Below are 17,452 nucleotides of genomic sequence, written 5' to 3' on the forward strand. Positions count from 1 at the left end.
TGTCGATGTGTTTACGTAGGCAAACCATCTGCAAGCGCCTAGCCTCTGCCATAACCGCTGCCACTGATAATCATCGGACGAGCACTACGACTTCAGGTGAAACTTTCTAAAAACTATGAAACTTATTACAATGTACGATTTGTCAACAGGGCCACGTCAGCTAAGAACCTTTTGTATTTGCTATTGATCTATTACTTTACTGCAACACGCGTCCAACTTTGTTATTTATAATTATACATTAACTTATTTTTCGCATAACTTATGTAAAGGTATAGTTCACAATACATTCTCAATAACCCTTTAAAGCTTTACATTTGAGTCATAACTAAACATGATCAGTGTTTCAGTTTAATGTAATCTGAAACTTCCTGAAGATGTGAGACAGGCCTCTGCTCTGACAATGTTAAAAATCTTGGCTCAAAACCTGTTTATCTGTGCATATGACAAAGGATTTGATCTGGACTCTTCTCTCTGAAAGTAAATTCTATAATGATTAAATACGTTTTTATTTGTTTGTATTGTGATTTTAATACCCCCTTTTCTGTACATGTTAAACAAGAATTATTTTGTGTACAAATTGTGCTTTACAAATAAACATGCCATGCTTTAAATGTGCTTGTTTTCTTTTACACAGCGTTCTACTGATAACAGAGCGTGCATTGTTGCAGCTGAAATGATTCACAGCCTGTTCCTGATTAATAACACGGGAGACATCTTCCTGGAGAAGCACTGGAAGAGTGTCATCAGCAAAAGTGTGTGCGACTATTTCTTCGACGCCAAAGACAAAGCAGGCGACCCTGAGAATGTGCCCCCCATTTTGCAGACGCCACATCACTTCCTCATCAGTGTCTACAGGGGCAAGCTCTTCCTCCTCTCAGTCATCCAGTCTGAAGTCCCCCCACTGTTTGTCATTGAGTTTCTGCACAGAGTGGCAGATATGATTCAGGTGGGAACAAATCATTTTTTGTTTAAAAAAAAAAAAGAAAAAAAAAAAGGTTATTCCTGTGCATCGATTGGTCAACTAATGTGGCTAAATTACAATCTCTCAAATCTTAATTTACTCTCTCTATGATATGACCATAGATCTGAGTCAAACGACACACAACATCAACACTGCAGAAGGAAAATAAAGCAGAGAAGTTTCGGTTACAAGGTTACAATTTCTTCCTTAGGACCGGACTAACACAGGGCTGCTTTCAATTCTAGCTCCTCAAACCAGTACCTTCAGATTAAACATGACTCCTGAATGGCTGTTGAAACGTCTCAATTTCAAAAACAGTAGAAAAAGTTTAATTTGTAGTCTCCTGGATGGGAGTGGAAACGTTTTGGTTTTCCATAAACAGAGGCCAGATCCAGAATCTTTTTCAACCATGGAACACTCCTGGACAAATGAGGGATTACAGTGAAATATGTCGGTGTAATCATACATACATCAGACATATTTCAAAAACTGTGTTTTTCTCTTGCGTTTATTCATTCACAGTTGCTTTTATTGCTCAAAAATGTCTTGTAAAAACATTAAAACTAAATCTTTGGATGAAGAATAGTGTTGCACACAAAATATTCATCCAGGAGAACCTTTATAACCGTATATTGTTAAATTGGTTGGAAACTTGTTTGCCTAAAGTTATGTTTTTTCCACACCCATGTCTAATAACAGGACTATTTCGGAGAATGTTCAGAAAATGTAATCAAGGACAACTTGGTCATTGTCTATGAGCTGTTGGAAGAAATGCTTGACAATGGCTTCCCGATGGCAACAGAGTCCAACGTCCTCAAAGAGATGATCAAACCTCCAAACATCCTTCGATCAGTCGTCAATACGCTCACGGGTAAATCACTCGCATTGATCAATAACATTGGATTTTTGCTTACCAAACCTGATCAGCTAAGTGTGTTATTATTTAATCACAGGAAGCAGTCATGTTGGAGATACACTGCCAACAGCACAACTTTCTAATGTGCCATGGAGGCGTGCCGGTGTGAAGTACACAAACAATGAGGCATATTTTGATGTAATAGAGGAAATTGACACTATTATTGACAAATCAGGTGCACATAATTCAAACGAAAAACTAGCTGACTGATGATATAATGATACAAAAATTTAATTATTATTCTGTTCTTCAGGTTCCACGGTTTTTGCAGAAATCCAGGGTGTAATTGAAGCTTGTGTGCGGCTCTCTGGAATGCCCGACCTTACTTTGTCCTTTATGGTTTGTAACAAGTGTGACTGAATATATTATTATAATTATATTATATTATTTATGTACGGTAATAGGGATGAGTATTGCCTAGTACCTCACAATATTTTACATATCCCGATACAGGGTCCACAAACTTGATACGATACGTGTCCTAATTCATGGATATCTCTCAAGACGAGTGTTAAAACAAAATTATGTTTTGATTAGAATAACAATATTCATTAGAATTTCATCCTCAATAGTTGAATACAACTGTGACTACAACTTAGACAAAGAAGATAGTTTTTTGCTGGTGAATTACAATAATATTCCAAAAAGCAATGTTCCAATGACAGCAGAATTTATGATGAAATCGATACAAAATTGTAAGGCCAAATGAACTAAACCGCCTCAATTGTTTCTCATAAATTATGTCAAGTCTTGTCTCGCTTTCTCTGACCCAATCTCTCGTATTGTATAAATTGTGTCGTCCCATCTCTTATTTTAATGGTGCCAGAGTGTTTTGCTAAACGAGGATCTGTTGTGATAAATTTGTTAATAAATATGACTCTTTCACAGGTGTAATAAGAAACTTAGAAGTTAGAATATATGTATTTTGCATTTTGTAAACTTATTTCTATGTTTTTGTTGACAGAATCCTCGTCTCCTCGATGATGTGAGCTTCCACCCCTGTGTTCGATTCAAGCGCTGGGAGGCGGAGCAGGTGCTTTCTTTCATCCCACCAGATGGAAACTTCACTCTGATGACGTACCATGTTAACTCGCAAAAGTTAGTCATGTTCTGGGTCATTTTAAATGAAAAAACATGCTCATTATTATATTAAATGTTCCCTAAACTGCCGTTTCTTTCTCTAGTTTAGTGGCTATTCCTGTGTATGTGAAGCAGAACATAATTTTTTTTGACTCTGGATCCTGTGGACGCGTGGACATCACCATTGGACCCAAACAAACTATGGGAAAGATGGTTGAGTGTTTATCCGTTACTATACATATGCCTAAGACTGTGCTCAGCGCCAACCTCACAGCCACACAAGGAAGCTACACATTTGACCTCACTACAAAGGTAGTTTTATTTTTACCTACATTTTGTTTATTTTCCCAGTAACTATATGATTTCTCTCTCAACAATAGTTGTGGTTTGTATATTTTGGTAGGTACTGATCTGGGACATTGGAAAACTCAATCCCCAAAAGCTTCCTAATTTAAAGGGAAGTTTGAGCTTGCAATCAGGGGTTCCTAAACCAGAGGAGAATCCTTCACTCTGCATTGGGATGAAGATCCAGCAGTTGGCTATATCAGGTATTACAGAAAGTCGATGTATATTAGGTGCTTGGTCTGTGTTAGTGTTCACTCTCATTTTCTCTATTCATGTTTCAGGCCTTAAAGTTAATCGTTTGGACATGTACGGAGAAAAGTACAAGCCTTTCAAAGGAGTCAAGTATGTGACCAAGGCGGGGAAATTTCAAGTTCGGACATGAACACGTTTGGCATTTAAGGTCAACAAGCCAGTGTGCCAAAAATGTTTTGTTAAAAAATATTAATTTATATTTTATTTATTGTTTTTCTATATTGTTTAGTGATGTAAAGGGAAGACTTAATATTCATTTAATGCTATTAAGTAATAAGTACTATTAATCGCTAACAATTTTATGTATTACAGTGTTATTGAGGGAACTATTTAATATGAAGAGGTACACATGCAGTCTTAAGCAAGTTAAAACAATCTATCATGATGCCTTCAAAGACCTACAGAGGGACTTGTAGTAGCCACTATTATACATACAGCAGATATGCATTTTTATGCTAATGAATGCTCTATAGTCTCATTGAAATGTCTTTATTACAGGTATTTTTGTACATATTCTCTAAACTGTGGCCTTTGATGAATTTAGTTAATGTTTTAGGTAGACAATCAACACTTCTGCACTATTTTAATGCCTTGTTTAAGAATTGTCTCTGCCAAAGTCTTTTATCCAATACCTGTTTACCTTAACATTTGGGACCGACTACAGTTAACAGCATAATCTGCCTCAATGATACAAGCACTCACTGTATTAAGGCAACCGCTGCATGTTGTTTGCACAATCAGCTGTGAAGAATTCTACATTTAGCTCTGGAGTAATTTTGTATTCTATTGTCACTTTTAAAATATGCAAAATAGTTTAATTTACCATGACACAAATAAACACAATATTATATTGTTTTATTGTAGTCTTTTATTCTTCCAAGGCACAGCAGTTGTGTTTGGCAGGGCTCAAAGCTGTTCAGTACACTATCATTCTCTGTGACTGCTACATTTTCATTACGCCCAAAAAAACATTTAACATTCTGTGGTGCAATTCATAGCTCTGGCTGGTAGTGTCAACCGCACTGCTCCAAATACTGTTTGAGTGAAGAAAGTTCACACTTACACATACAAATCTGCCAATTCTACCACAGCCATGTAATAAATACAGAGACCTCAAAAGGAGGCGCAATTGACATCATAAAATGTGCATTCACATGTTTGTATTCTGTTTTTTTTACTTAAATAAAAAATATATTCAACAAATCTAGCATTAGTACGTAAACCACCAGGGTTGTGATCAACACTTGTCAAATGTGCTTTAGAGCTGTGAAAATTAAGAAGCCAAAGTCCAAAACATGCTCTTCTTTGACTACAATCACTGCCTTGAGGGAGTTCATGTTATGCATAAACAGTGCAACAAATTGTACCTTTAGACTAAAGGAGAAAGACACTACTGTTTTTTACCTGACTATTCTGGGACAAAACAAGATAGCTCACAAAATAAATCCTTTGGTATTTCTCCTATAAATCTATAGAAAACTCAAAAATTTGATTTAAGATCTGTAGTCTCATATTCAGCACCTCAGAAGTAAAACCTCCTGGCCATTAAGTGATTTGAGTGGCAGAAAATAGTACAAAATATCTAAAATGCAGATTTTCTTGGTGGCACATAGCCATCACCTGAAAGGACTATAAAGTGTATTAATACTAATTTGTGTATGTTAAGAACAAAAGTAAACATTTTAAGAGTCCAGATGACTCTTTAAAAGTAGTGTCAACATGTCAATAAAGCTAAAATAATGTGTCCATAAAACTAAAACAATGTTGTACATACAAAGATTACTCTTACTACAATCTGAATAAAGAATAATTGTGTGCTAACATAGTTTTTCATAAAATGGAAAACATAAATCTTCATGCCAAAATATATACCTGGGATCTCTGTAAATTCTTCAAACAAAATATATATTAATACCGTTTAGCTTTTGTATGTTTAAATACAACTGGGATAAAAAGCTGTTTTCCCATTTTAAGGAGCTTGACGACTCGTCCTTCTACAGCAAACCAACTATCAGCTGTAGTCTTAAGACATCCACAGTACCATCTTCTCTTTCCAGGCCAAATGTGAGTATTATGCGTGTATTTTATTGGTACCAAGGTGTTTTACGAACCCAGCGAAGGGTGAAGCCAGCGTCTGTGCGGATCTTAATGGAAGCTGCTTCTGCTTCTCTAACAGTCTCCTTCACCGACTGCATAAGATTCTGGGCATTATGCACCAACATGTCTGTGGCCTGTGAGGGAAAAATGTAACTTTGTGAGAACATAATCACGAATTGTTATGAAGTTTGTGTTGTTTAGTTTTTACTTACCTGTTCAGACTCCTCCTCACTAATGTTAGTTCTTCCCAACATTGTAGCTTTAACGGTTGAAAGGATCTTCAGCTGAGTACTTATGGTGGGGATTCGTTCACATACCTTTCAAAAGATTAATGAGCATTAATGGATGATCAAGGAACAAGTGAAGAAGTGTGTGAATGATAAATGTACCTGCAGCAGGTTGGTCCGAATACGCCTGTCAGTGCACTGTTTGGCCACTTCTTTAGCCAGCCTGGTCACTTCATCTGAGGCTTTAGCGATGTCTTTTGCACACTGAATCAGGGCTCGTTTGTTTCCACTTCCACCACGCACCAGTCGAGACATTTCTGCCATTAGCAAAGCCATTCGCTTGGCTGCTCCAATAATGTCATTACCCTGGAATAGGAAAAGTTGCACAGAGAAGTACATTTGTCAAGACTCAAGAGTATCTGGAAACCTTTTATATTGATTATGCATTATTCAAATTGAGTATTTCAGAGGATACAAATGGTGCAAACAAACCAAGCTTTACAAAGCATGACTGGCAGAAGGCTGCGTGCAGTGCAAATACAAATCCACTGAAGAAAGTGGTATTAAAATGTGTTAGTCTTATACAATACAATTAGCACTGACATATTCGTTAATGTTAGTGGAAGAGCAACATAAACACTATAAGATTATGCTTGAAATACAAAAGCAAGCAGAAAGTCTAATGCCAAAGCTACATCACCCAGAAGTCTTTAGGAAACTGTCATCCTTGGCTTCAGAGGTTTGTGAGTCAATAAGTGATTGAAGAGTGAAAACAGCGAAAACCATTTTTACCCTTTTAAGAAGGCCTTGTGAAGCCAGTACCAGTTTATTCATGTGGTGCACAAACCATTGCCATTCCCAACAATCCTGGTTCAGTATGGTATTAGCAAAACCACATGTAACCATAGTGTGATGCAACAGCAGCCACAGATTGTTGTTTCCAAAGTAGTGGCAGATACAGAGCGCAATGTTTCCACTTTCAGCTAGTGGTCCAAAGTTGTCCTGCATGGTTTGCATGCGTGGATATGCGTGTAACCATGGGGACAGACAGTACTCCCACTTATGTACATGTGCATGTATGTGCGCAGACCTTGCTGGACCACTTGCGCGCCTCCTGATGCAGAGACTGGGCTGCTGCCAGAATGGGTTGATTGACTGGTTGGTTGGAGGGCATCATCAGCAGCTCTGGCTCATAGTCATCCTCACCATCAGTAAAATCATCTTCCTCATCTACCTCCCTCTCTTCTCCTGCCTCCTCATCCTCAGGCTGGGCAGCGTTTCAAGGAGTGTTGTTTGGGACAGAGGAGGGGGAGGAGGAGGGGGTCAAAAGAAGGCAGGGTCGGCAAGAAGGGGAGCATGGGAAAAGGAGCGATTTAGTAAGGTATAAGGCATCGGAGGACAGACCAGAGGACAAAAGCTTTACAGGAAGAAGGACCAAAACAGGATTTGAGAAGCAGCAGGGAGGGGCAGGAAGAAATGGTTTCAGTGGGAACAACAGAAAGAGGCTGGGCTGAAGCTGTTGAATGGTATTGAAGTAGTGTGTATCGGCGGTCTACCCAAAATCAGTCTTGTTTAGAAGACTCATTTGATTTGAAAAGTTTCCAAAAACACCATTTGACTCAGATCAAACACTTAAAACATGTTAACATTCAATATACAGATAGTTCTCTGAGACATATAACACACAAATGAACTTGCATGTACCCAATAAAATAGTTCTGCATGCAGACACCTGATGACAGTTTCCAGTTTCCCACTGAAATTGGACTCGAACTTCTGATCCAGATTTCAGAACAATCCTAACTTCACAGTTTGAACTCCAAGACATTAGAAAGTTCTGACAAACCATATCAATTTCAATCCAAAGTACTTCAGTCATCAGAGAAAATGCAAAACCGAACATGACATTGTTGAAGTGATTACTGACCTTGCTCGACCACTTGCGAGCCTCATCGTGCAGCTGTCTGGCAGCCACCATCATGGGCTCACTGACCACTTCTCCAGCCCTCTGCTCCGGGAACTCCTCGTCCTTCTCTTCAGGAGGAGGAGGGCGAGGCGGAGGCACTTCTCCTTCAGGTAGAGGGGGCTTTGGTGGGGCGTGGTCATCCACCACCTAAGAAAATGCACAGATAAACCTTTGAATTATAAGACAACAATGCAGTGGTCTCCTTATTCAGTTGGGGTTACACTGGATACCCTTCTCCTTTACATTTAGGTTAAAATATAGGTAGGATATAGGAATTAAACAAATTACGCTAAATAATTTAAATAGAATTCATCACGTCTATCATCATTGTAAATGTATCCTTGAGAGGAATGGTTTATATTTTATGGTGATCTAACTGTGCCGTCGCCGTCATAACAACTCATATTTTTGCGAACGCTAACACAAGTAGCTCTCATTTTTGTTTTGTAAAAGTAGCTTTCTGGGGGAATAGTTTGGAGACCCCTGGTCTAGACACTAACAACCCTCACTGTTGGTTGTAGCCATCTATACAGTTTGAAAACCACTATTTGTTAAATCATTTGGTCAATTCAGTCCATTCAGTCTGCAGTTGGAAGGTTTACAAAAGCTCATAGAACCTTTACAGTCAGAAGAAGAAAGTGGCCATCACCGTATACAAAGTGCCATTTATAAAGGCTTCTATTTATTTGTGGGACAGGTATTGAGCTTACATGGAGCTGGTCTAGATCAGGAGGTGGAGGTGGAGGTGGGAAATCGGGCTCCTGTGGCTGGAACGCTTCTCTGACTCTTCCTACTGCAGCCAGGATCCGCAAACATGAGTCGAGATATGCTTTCTGTAGAGCTATTGAAAAAAGTACACCAATTTGTCAGTGAGTCAATTAAAAGTGTAATCACATTTCTCGCTGAAGCTGCACCTTTGTCTTGTATGTTCCCAGCCACAGCCTTAGCGTCCATCACCATGGGGGAGATGGTGTGAGAGAGGATGTCCGAGGCGTGCTTCACTGTGTCTCTGAACCGAGGATCTTCAGAGTTTTCCACTTCTCTTTTGGCCACCAACAAAACTCGATTAGCTCGCCTCGCAATACTCGTAGCCCCGGCAACCAGCATTTGAGGTTGAACATTGGCCATGGCGACTCGGCACTTGTCAATGTCTTTCTTTATCGCTTCCTCTGATGCATCCAACAATGACTTGGTGTCTATAGCTTCATCCACGAGACCTGGTCAAACATAAACGAATGAAGGCCAACTTAAGCTAATTATTCAATTTGTAATCATTTTATTTAACATGCATGACTGTAAGACATTCAACTCACTAGTCAGCCGCTCTACATTGTCAATCCATTGGTTCTTCATTGTGTCAAAGTGCTCGTATGCAGCTTTGTTTCCTGGATTTTTCAACAAAATACGAGCAGCAGAAGTCACCTAAACATCAAATTTAAAACAAGATCAAAAATGTTGTTTTATTGTGTTATACAGATGTAGATGTAGGAGACAGAGAGGCAAAAGAAGCACCTGTGGAGTGAGTTCCCTGGCGTGTTTCACAGCAGCATGGATGCCCTCCACTGTGCTCCTATTGGCTGTCCCAACCGCAGCAGCCTTCTCTGCTGTGGCCCCAAGCCGACCTGCATGAGCTTCAAAGTTCCCTGCACGCTCGTCAAAGACCTTCATTCAAAAGTGAAATTAAATGGTGGAAAAATGTATAATTCTGCAATCGTTGTTCTGGGAATGTGCAAGATTCGAATATTGTGTATATATTCTATAATTTAAACTATTAAAAAAGAGATGGGTAAAACATTAACCTTTTAATAATACTGTGAATGTTGTTTTGCAAATATGCAAAATTAGAATATTGAGTATATTGTTTATGGTAAAAAATGCCACAAAAATAACCTTTTTTTTTTTTTAAAAGAAAAATTGTATGCAGTGAATGTTCAAATAAGAGAATAAAGTGATATTTCAGCTTCCTTTTTGGTTGATTTGGTCCATCCACATTTTGTGCGATTTTGAAAGTAATTTACAGACACATTTTGGCACATTCCTGATACGTTGTTAAAATATTGTCTGAAAATTGACCACCCGTAACTACAGGTTTTGGTCACTAACCTCTTCTCTATTGGGGGCATCAGCAGGGGCAGTTGCAGCCACACCAAGGAGTTTAACAGGAGTGGTGGTATCACTGAAAACATCAGAAACCTCCTGGGTCATCACGTCCTGCATGTGTTGTCTGAGGTCCTGAGAGCGGCGCAGTTCAGGTCAGTCCACCAGAGGGAGCCATCAAATAGATTTAAGTTCAGCCCCTTAAAAAATCAATGTGTTACCTTCAGACTGTCCTGAAGCTGAGCCGCTGTAGCTCGTGCGTGAGGTGCCTCCGCCTCACCATGGCCTGCCATGTCAGCTAAAGACACCATCAGTGCTTCTGTTCGGTCACAGCGCCCAACCATGTCCTGTCGATATGGACCCAACAGACCCCCTGCCAGCCTCTTGCCCTCTCCAACCATCCCCCTGATCGCTGCTTGACCTGGGCAGAAGGAAAAACCAGTAAGCTGCTGACAAATTCAAATCCAGTGTCCAACAGGATGGGACATGTAGGGAAAATAGTCTGGCTTATTTACACTCTGTTACTCTGTTTGCTCAGTATGAACAATCCCTATCAAATAAATAAAAAAGCTCCTACCATATTCATCCCCAGTGTCCAAAGACAACTGGATGAAACGTAAAGGAAAAATGGAAAATGTATCTGATGTAGAGATGGGCAATATACATAAATTTAGATATTATTATGTTGTTTTGAAGATATGGAAATTTTTAATATCAAGTATATTGTTAATAGTAAACAATCTGATAATTAAATCAACTAATTTGAAAACATACGGTACATGGTGGCAGAGTAGTTTGCGTTCTCTCTCCTGGATCTCCGGCTTCCTCCCACAGTCCAGAGACATGCATGTGTTAGGCAAAATTGGCAACTCTAAATTGCCCGTAGTGAATGAATGTGAGAGTGAATGTTTGTCTGTGTGTCTATGTCTCTGTTTTAACCCTGTGACAAGCTGGCCCCAAGCTGCACCCCACCTAAGGCCCAAAGTCACTGGGATAGGCTCCAGTCACCCGCGACCCCAAACGGGAACAAGCAGTAGAAAATGAATGATAAACATAATATTGTCGGAATATCATTTACAGGATACTATTGTCAACTATTGCCAACCCCTAAGCTCATTTAATGGATTATGTATGGCTGGACTTTATTTAAGTCAAATTGTTGACTGTGTGGGTAATACCTTCATTCCACTGCAGTATCTCACATTCTGCCCCCGAACGGAAGCATAAGACAAAAATAGAAAATATACAACCACAAAATAGGGAAATGGCATTACACACAGCATTACAGAATTTCAAAATACATCAAAATGAGATAATTTCCTATTTTATATTTATATTTTGTTGACGTGTCAACTTGGGTTTTGAAAGGAAATATAATCAGTCAACCAACCTAATATTGGCAGAGTGTCTGTATCCAAAAATAGTATATCTTTCAGTGTGTCATAGAGCCAAATTGTTCACGAGGGTTGTTACTTAATGCCTCTCACCTACTCCTCTGTCGTCCACTCCAGGGTTGTTCGTCCAGCGCAGCGCTTGCTCCATCTTGCCTTCCAAAGTGACTGCAGCCTTTGCCGGCCTCATGTTAGCCACAGCACGGTTGGTTTTAGACTGTAGAGTAAGCAATGCTGTGCCAATCTGCTTGGCGAGCGCACGAGCCTCTGGGGTGTCACCTTTACCCCTAAAAAAAATCAGTTTAATTAAGATGAGTAGCAAAGTAACAAAGCCCTTAAAGCCAAGAAATGCAACGCACACAACCCAATAACTCCATTTCATAATGATTGGAGATATGATAGAAAAGCAAAGACCTCTAGTTGCAGGCAGAATATGTGCCAAATGTAAGATCTACAGCAGAAGAAAGTATGTGATCTGGGATTTCCTTATTAGTATGAGTTGAGCAAGTTAACTCATACTATATATCATGATATCAGGAGATAGCATACAACATATGGAAAGTGAAGAGAACATGTTTCCCTTTCCATAAATAAATAGATTCATTTAGCCCATTTACAAGAGCCCATGAAAGTCCCTCACCACATCCAATGAATATAAATTATTAAAACCTTATCACAGGACTGGGAGTAATGCCTATGTTGAAAGGCAACAACATATTTTCCAGGTTGGTAAAATATGGCAGGGTTGTATTTTGAACCTAAAACAAATCTTCTTTTGGTTATTTAAGATTTTGTATTGTGGATGGAAGAGCAGAATGACATACTGTTTTCTGAGCTCCACGAGTCTGGCTGTGAGGGCTGCGATTTCACTGATGGAGCGCAGGATGTCATCTCTTTCTTTGGGGTCTTCACACAGATCAGCGATGCGTTTAGCTTCAGCTAACAACGCTCTGATGTTTTCCTCTCCTTCTGGACCCCCGTTAGGATCAGCTAGCCAAGCCTAGCAAAATCAAAACATTTTCCTTGTGTCAGACCATTGCTCTTCATAAGTTAAATAGAGGAGCATATGTATTTAAACACCTTGTTTTAACATGGATGTCTGTGTGGTTTTATCTGACCTGTGCAGCGTCCAGTCTCCTGGCAATGGCCTGCTTTGCGTTGATTAGAGCCTCTAGTCTGCGCGAAGCATTGTCCACTTTACCAAATAACAAGTCTAAGCACTGAGAGCACTGACCGGCCCGCTGCACACATCCCGGCGTCTGCCCTTGGCCTCTGTTCAAAGTATAATCAGCATCAGTGTCTGTTTGTTAACAACGTCCTGCAGAGTGAATAAAATCACACGTACCTGGCCCTCAGCTCTACAACCTGGTCGCTCATCTGTCCCAGAGCTTTAGCAGTGGCTAAAATCTCTTTCCTCTCTTTTCCAGCACAAAGCTCCCCCACTTTACCAGCCTCATCCAGAATAACGTGGAGAGCCACCTCGCCGGCATCTCCTATACAAGACAATGTAAGATAAATGATGATCATACAGTGAATCCTTCCTGCAAACAGCGTTAAAAGGAAACGTTACCAGGCTGTCCTTGAGGGTCTTTGAGCCAGGCTTTAGCTTGAGCCATCTTTGACTCCATTACAGCCAGAGATCTCTTCAGGGCCTCCATATCCTGAAAGACACAAGATAATTGTTTACAGTTCTACAAGAATAACAATATATCAAAATACATGCTTTTCAAAAAATCCAAAACTCAAACCAAGTTAGTTTGGTAGTGCTCTCTTCTAATAAGACTTGCCCTTTGGTTTTATGCATCCATTTATTTATTGAATTAATCAATACCCTAAAATGGTTGTGTTGTGTAAACTGTATAAAAACCTGATTTACTTGATATATATAAAAAATAAAATTATTTATGACACCTAGTAATTGTATTTATCATCCAAGCAAATACCACCATGTAGCACCAGTAGTGAACCAATCAATTAGTAATACAAGCACTCATGCTAATAAAATTCAGTTTTAAAGACAGTTCTGCATAAACTAGATGTAGCTTTAGGTGAAAAGCGGCTTTGGTGAGCTGCTCAATACAGCCGATCATAAATTTTGAATACGTTTGGACACCAAACAGAGTATTTCTTTAATTCATGACCCGAGAGGACATCTCTGTTTCACAAACTGATCACATCTCATCCACTGGGTATGCGGCAAATCCACTTAAGACATAAAAACAAACACACACAGACTGATCTTTGTTTGAGGAAGTTGTGTGTAAAGAGACATGCAGGGATTCAGGTTAGACAAGTGGGACACAACTTAACCCTGTGACACAGTTTTGAACTCATGAAGACAATTGACTTTTCCTACAGATACAGTCCTCTGGCACATTAAAGCTGTTAATCCCACGGTTATTTCATCTGCACAACTTGAGACGCACAGATGCACAATAATACTGATGAGATATGAGTACATGATCGCATCAGGTACAGTCAGTGAACAACACACATATTGTTAAACCAGCATGGAAGAGAAGCGTAGAGACTGTCTATCCCACATACACAACGCATGCTGGAAACTGCAGAGATGCATATGAATAGGCTTACCTTCTACAAGGAGGAAAAGAGACGAAGGAGGTAAAGAAAGAAAAGGAAAGTTATACCATCAAGCAAAAAGAAAAGACTGGATTTGGAAAGAATGGTGTTTGTAAGACCTCAGCTTTAAAAATGTGTGTGACTGTGAAACAAGCAAATAGTGACTTTGAAGTGCTTGTAAAGAAAACTTTGCACCTTGTTGGCCCAGGCATCTTCGTCCCATGTTGTGAGCTGCAGCACTCTGATAATCTCAACAATTTCAGTGCTCATCTTTTCAAACGTAAACTTTCTGTTGCGCTCAGCCTCCTCCACACCAGCTCCTCGGCTCGTCTTGGTTGCAACAAAGATCTTGATGGCTGTTGAGGAAAAACAGAAGCGTTAAATTACTTTTGGCACTATTTTACAGCAAACGAGCTCAGCTTGAGTTTGGAACAGAGCTTGTGATATCAGGGAAGATACCAGAGTAACACAACATTCAGACTCACACTCAAAAACAGACAGTAAATACAGGATAAATAATCTCCCGCTAACCATTCTGCAAACTGCCAGGTCTATAATAGCAATGGGATGCACTATAAAAAGATATTCCTTTATTGTCCCACATGGGGAAATTTCATTGGTGCAACGCAGGTAGAAATGGTAATTCTTCAGTTTTAGTCTTAATAGGTGCAAGCATATATTAAGTAGGGAATGAAATTAATTTAATTTGAATGAAGGTTGAATTTCACACATGGCTAATGATCATTTCTAATGGCGTTTGAATTGAGAGGTCCATAGCCAATCCTCTGTCAGTTCAGAGTTCAGATTTTGGAGAGAGAATTGTGACTATTTTGTTTGTGTTCAGGAAATTAATATTTATTTGATTTTAATAAGACAAATTCAAATTTAACATTATGATCGTCTATACAAATAAGTAAGTAAGTCATTCAAGTGGAAATCTCTATCCTTAAAGCTATGGCCCTGTCGCACATGAGGCATCTCCGAGCACTGTCTACTGTAACTGTAACTGCCACAAGTCGCAACTAATGACTGTAATTATTGTGGTTGCTATAGCGAGAGATTGATTCTGCGTAACCTCTCTTTATCCTCTCGCTCCTGCTCAGTTTAACTCCCCCCCTGGCCCACGGTTTACACACCTGAAATGAGGACAGGCAGCAGCTCTTTCACTGTGTTCATGGAGCTCACCAGCATCTGCCTGTGCTCCTGGTGGGTCAGCTCCTGTTGTCTTTCATCGATCATCTTTGACATTTTAGTCATCCCTGACACAAGAAAAAGAGCTGTTTAGTTCATTTTGTAGTTGACAAAAGCAATTATTAGCAGACTCAAGCATTGATTTATCGACTAAAGCTCTCTGCGCAAATCAACCTTGTATACAAACAAGTACTATTGAACAGCATCTTAGTCAAAAGGCAGATTTAACTGTCACTAAATCCCCTGTTCACGCACTCCATGTCTCCTTTCTGCAGTAATATTTTTTTGTATTATTTTGGTTGGCCAAGACTAGGCCACAATAACAAATTGTGAAATGTGATATGTTGTTCCAGAAGATATCACAATAAACAATAATATTTAAAACGACTTTTGCCACTGACAAAATAACCCACAAATCCCTGCAAACCCTATATAATAAGTTGAAATGTTAATGTAACCAAAAAATAAACTACAGGTTTCCTGTTAAAAAAGATACATTTTAAATACATTTTAGCCCCAAAAATAGTATTCCAGCTTTCACCTATTGAACAATAAGTTGATATAGTCATTGTTGTGACAAGCCTAACCAAGACCAGTTAAATGATTAAACAAGAACATACCTGCAAATATGATCATTGTTTACTACAAATCAACAAGAGGCCAAGGTTAAGTACAATTTAAATAGATGAGAAGAGTTCATTGTTTGGTCTGAATGTGAAGGGTCAATCATTTCCAGCTTTCAGGCTGGGACCCCCAAAATAACTGCAACCAATCCAGGACCCCCACTGCTAAATGTAATTGTCATCAGTGTTCCAAAACATTTTAAATCAGGTTTAATTGTGCTTTTTTGAGCTTATTATGTAATTTGACACAATTTCACTAAAATATACTGTTTACAGTGTATACAGTGTCATAATTGTGAAATCAACATCTTTCAAGTTATCCCCTGATCATGCCTCACAAACCCTCAAGGGGTACCGTCCCTCACTTTGGGAATCACTGGTATAGAAATCCTTGGCATCGGATTTCTCCTCAGCTCATTATGCCACAGCGTGCTGACATCACAACTGACCTTTTACCTTTTAGCACCCTGGATAAATGGACTGTTTATGGTCCACATGCTGCTAGTTAAAATGTTAAAACAGCAAATCAAAAATAAGATGTTATCATATATCATATATTGGACCTTATTCTTAGCAAACGTGCTGTACGCAACATGCTATGTTTTAGCGTGTCGCTAACTTCAGTTTAAAAGATGTTCTGGTCTTTTGGCTTCATCAGACAGGACAATGAGCAGTGTTAAAGAGTGGGGAGAGACATTCAGAAAACTGTAGAAATTGATAAATCATGTGTCCTGCCACTAAGCCCCTTGACCACAGGGCTGGACTTTAGACTTTAACAGCTTAAATCAGTTTATTTATCTGTAATTGTATTACGGTATATGTAATTGTAATATGTCTGCACGTACTACGCGCTGTAGTAAACACAAATGTAAGATTAGATTTTTATCTGGTGTTACTGGTGCATTTTTGCGTTCATGTTAAGCAGTTTGGAAAGAGTTACTGTTCTCCACCTGGTCCGAGGTTCTTGGTGTAAGTGATCAGGTCCTCCATGGTCTCCACAACCTCTGCTACGGTCAGGTACTCCAGGATTCCTTTGCACACACGGATTATTTTTCTCACCTGAGGCAAAACAAGTGATCTTTTGGTGTCAATATTTTTTTAGAAAGAACAAAAAGAAAAAAATTATGCCATGAAAAATCCAATACATGTGTACAATTTTGAAAAGATTGCTATTTTTGGACGTGCTTGAAGAGAACTTGTAGCTTGTGTGTTGTCTTTCTTTTTTGTCTTGTGATGTCTGCCTTGTGACTGCAGCTCCGAGGATGAGATTCAACCACTTTCATCACGTGCACAGTGTGATTTGAGTTACAAGCTGAAACATCAAACGTAAAAACCAGAGCTGCACTGTGGCCAGTCCGTGCACGCCATAGCCCTCACTTATTTTACTCGCAGCAGACGGACAGATCTTGAGCCACGTCACAGGGAAGAAGTCATTCGATCTGCGAGATTAGATTAGCAGCGTTTAAACTACATTACAGAACCTCAGGCTTGACTTCCCCTCTTTCACTGTGAGACTACTCATGAGTTTCAGTAAACGTGGGCAATATATTGAAATGTAGATGGATTGAGAATGTTATTTTGAAGGTATGCTACATTTTTGTATTGAGTATTTTATTTAATGTTAAAAATGCACAAAAAGAGCTGATTAAAAAGAAAATGTTTTAATGCTTGAACTTTTATTTCTGCATTTTTGTGATTAATTTAAAATACATTTCACATTTGTCTG

The 17,452-nt window shown here is 39.2% G+C and overlaps 2 protein-coding genes across 5 annotated transcripts in view; one reads left to right on the forward strand and one right to left on the reverse strand.

Annotated features, from left to right (window-relative positions):
• Nucleotides 1-4,407, forward strand: ap3m1 (adaptor related protein complex 3 subunit mu 1). The gene is made up of 9 exons (XM_072436715.1): nt 1-96; nt 635-946; nt 1,661-1,832; nt 1,915-2,052; nt 2,131-2,216; nt 2,842-2,975; nt 3,062-3,269; nt 3,361-3,505; nt 3,584-4,407. The coding sequence occupies exons 2-9, from the start codon at nt 674-676 to the stop codon at nt 3,682-3,684; spliced, it is 1,257 nt and encodes a 418-aa protein (XP_072292816.1). The 5' UTR covers nt 1-96; nt 635-673; the 3' UTR covers nt 3,685-4,407.
• The window catches only part of LOC140351062 (vinculin-like), a 24,650-nt gene continuing 11,597 nt past the window's right edge, over nt 4,400-17,452 (reverse strand). Inside the window, exons 4-23 of one of the 4 annotated variants that reach the window (XM_072436711.1) lie at nt 16,677-16,785; nt 15,049-15,171; nt 14,108-14,268; nt 12,903-12,993; nt 12,678-12,825; nt 12,451-12,604; nt 12,157-12,332; nt 11,429-11,619; nt 11,120-11,146; nt 10,163-10,362; nt 9,948-10,076; nt 9,357-9,506; nt 9,158-9,266; nt 8,759-9,061; nt 8,555-8,685; nt 7,806-7,991; nt 6,969-7,145; nt 6,041-6,244; nt 5,864-5,968; nt 4,400-5,785 (exon numbers count right to left, since the gene is read on the reverse strand). In XM_072436711.1, the coding sequence (XP_072292812.1) occupies nt 5,639-5,785; nt 5,864-5,968; nt 6,041-6,244; nt 6,969-7,145; nt 7,806-7,991; nt 8,555-8,685; nt 8,759-9,061; nt 9,158-9,266; nt 9,357-9,506; nt 9,948-10,076; nt 10,163-10,362; nt 11,120-11,146; nt 11,429-11,619; nt 12,157-12,332; nt 12,451-12,604; nt 12,678-12,825; nt 12,903-12,993; nt 14,108-14,268; nt 15,049-15,171; nt 16,677-16,785 (3,021 nt within the window). In that variant the 3' untranslated portion in view covers nt 4,400-5,638. The remainder of the gene's footprint in view (nt 5,786-5,863; nt 5,969-6,040; nt 6,245-6,968; nt 7,146-7,805; nt 7,992-8,554; nt 8,686-8,758; nt 9,062-9,157; nt 9,267-9,356; nt 9,507-9,947; nt 10,077-10,162; nt 10,363-11,119; nt 11,147-11,428; nt 11,620-12,156; nt 12,333-12,450; nt 12,605-12,677; nt 12,826-12,902; nt 12,994-14,107; nt 14,269-15,048; nt 15,172-16,676; nt 16,786-17,452) is intronic. The other 3 variants (XM_072436713.1, XM_072436712.1, XM_072436714.1) reach the window with 3 other exon arrangements.

Source organism: Eucyclogobius newberryi, unplaced genomic scaffold (genome assembly GCF_026437365.1).
Source record: "Eucyclogobius newberryi isolate DKJ021-1_F unplaced genomic scaffold, fEucNew1.0.hap1 SCAF_8, whole genome shotgun sequence".
NCBI classification, from domain to species: Eukaryota; Metazoa; Chordata; class Actinopteri; order Gobiiformes; family Gobiidae; genus Eucyclogobius; species Eucyclogobius newberryi.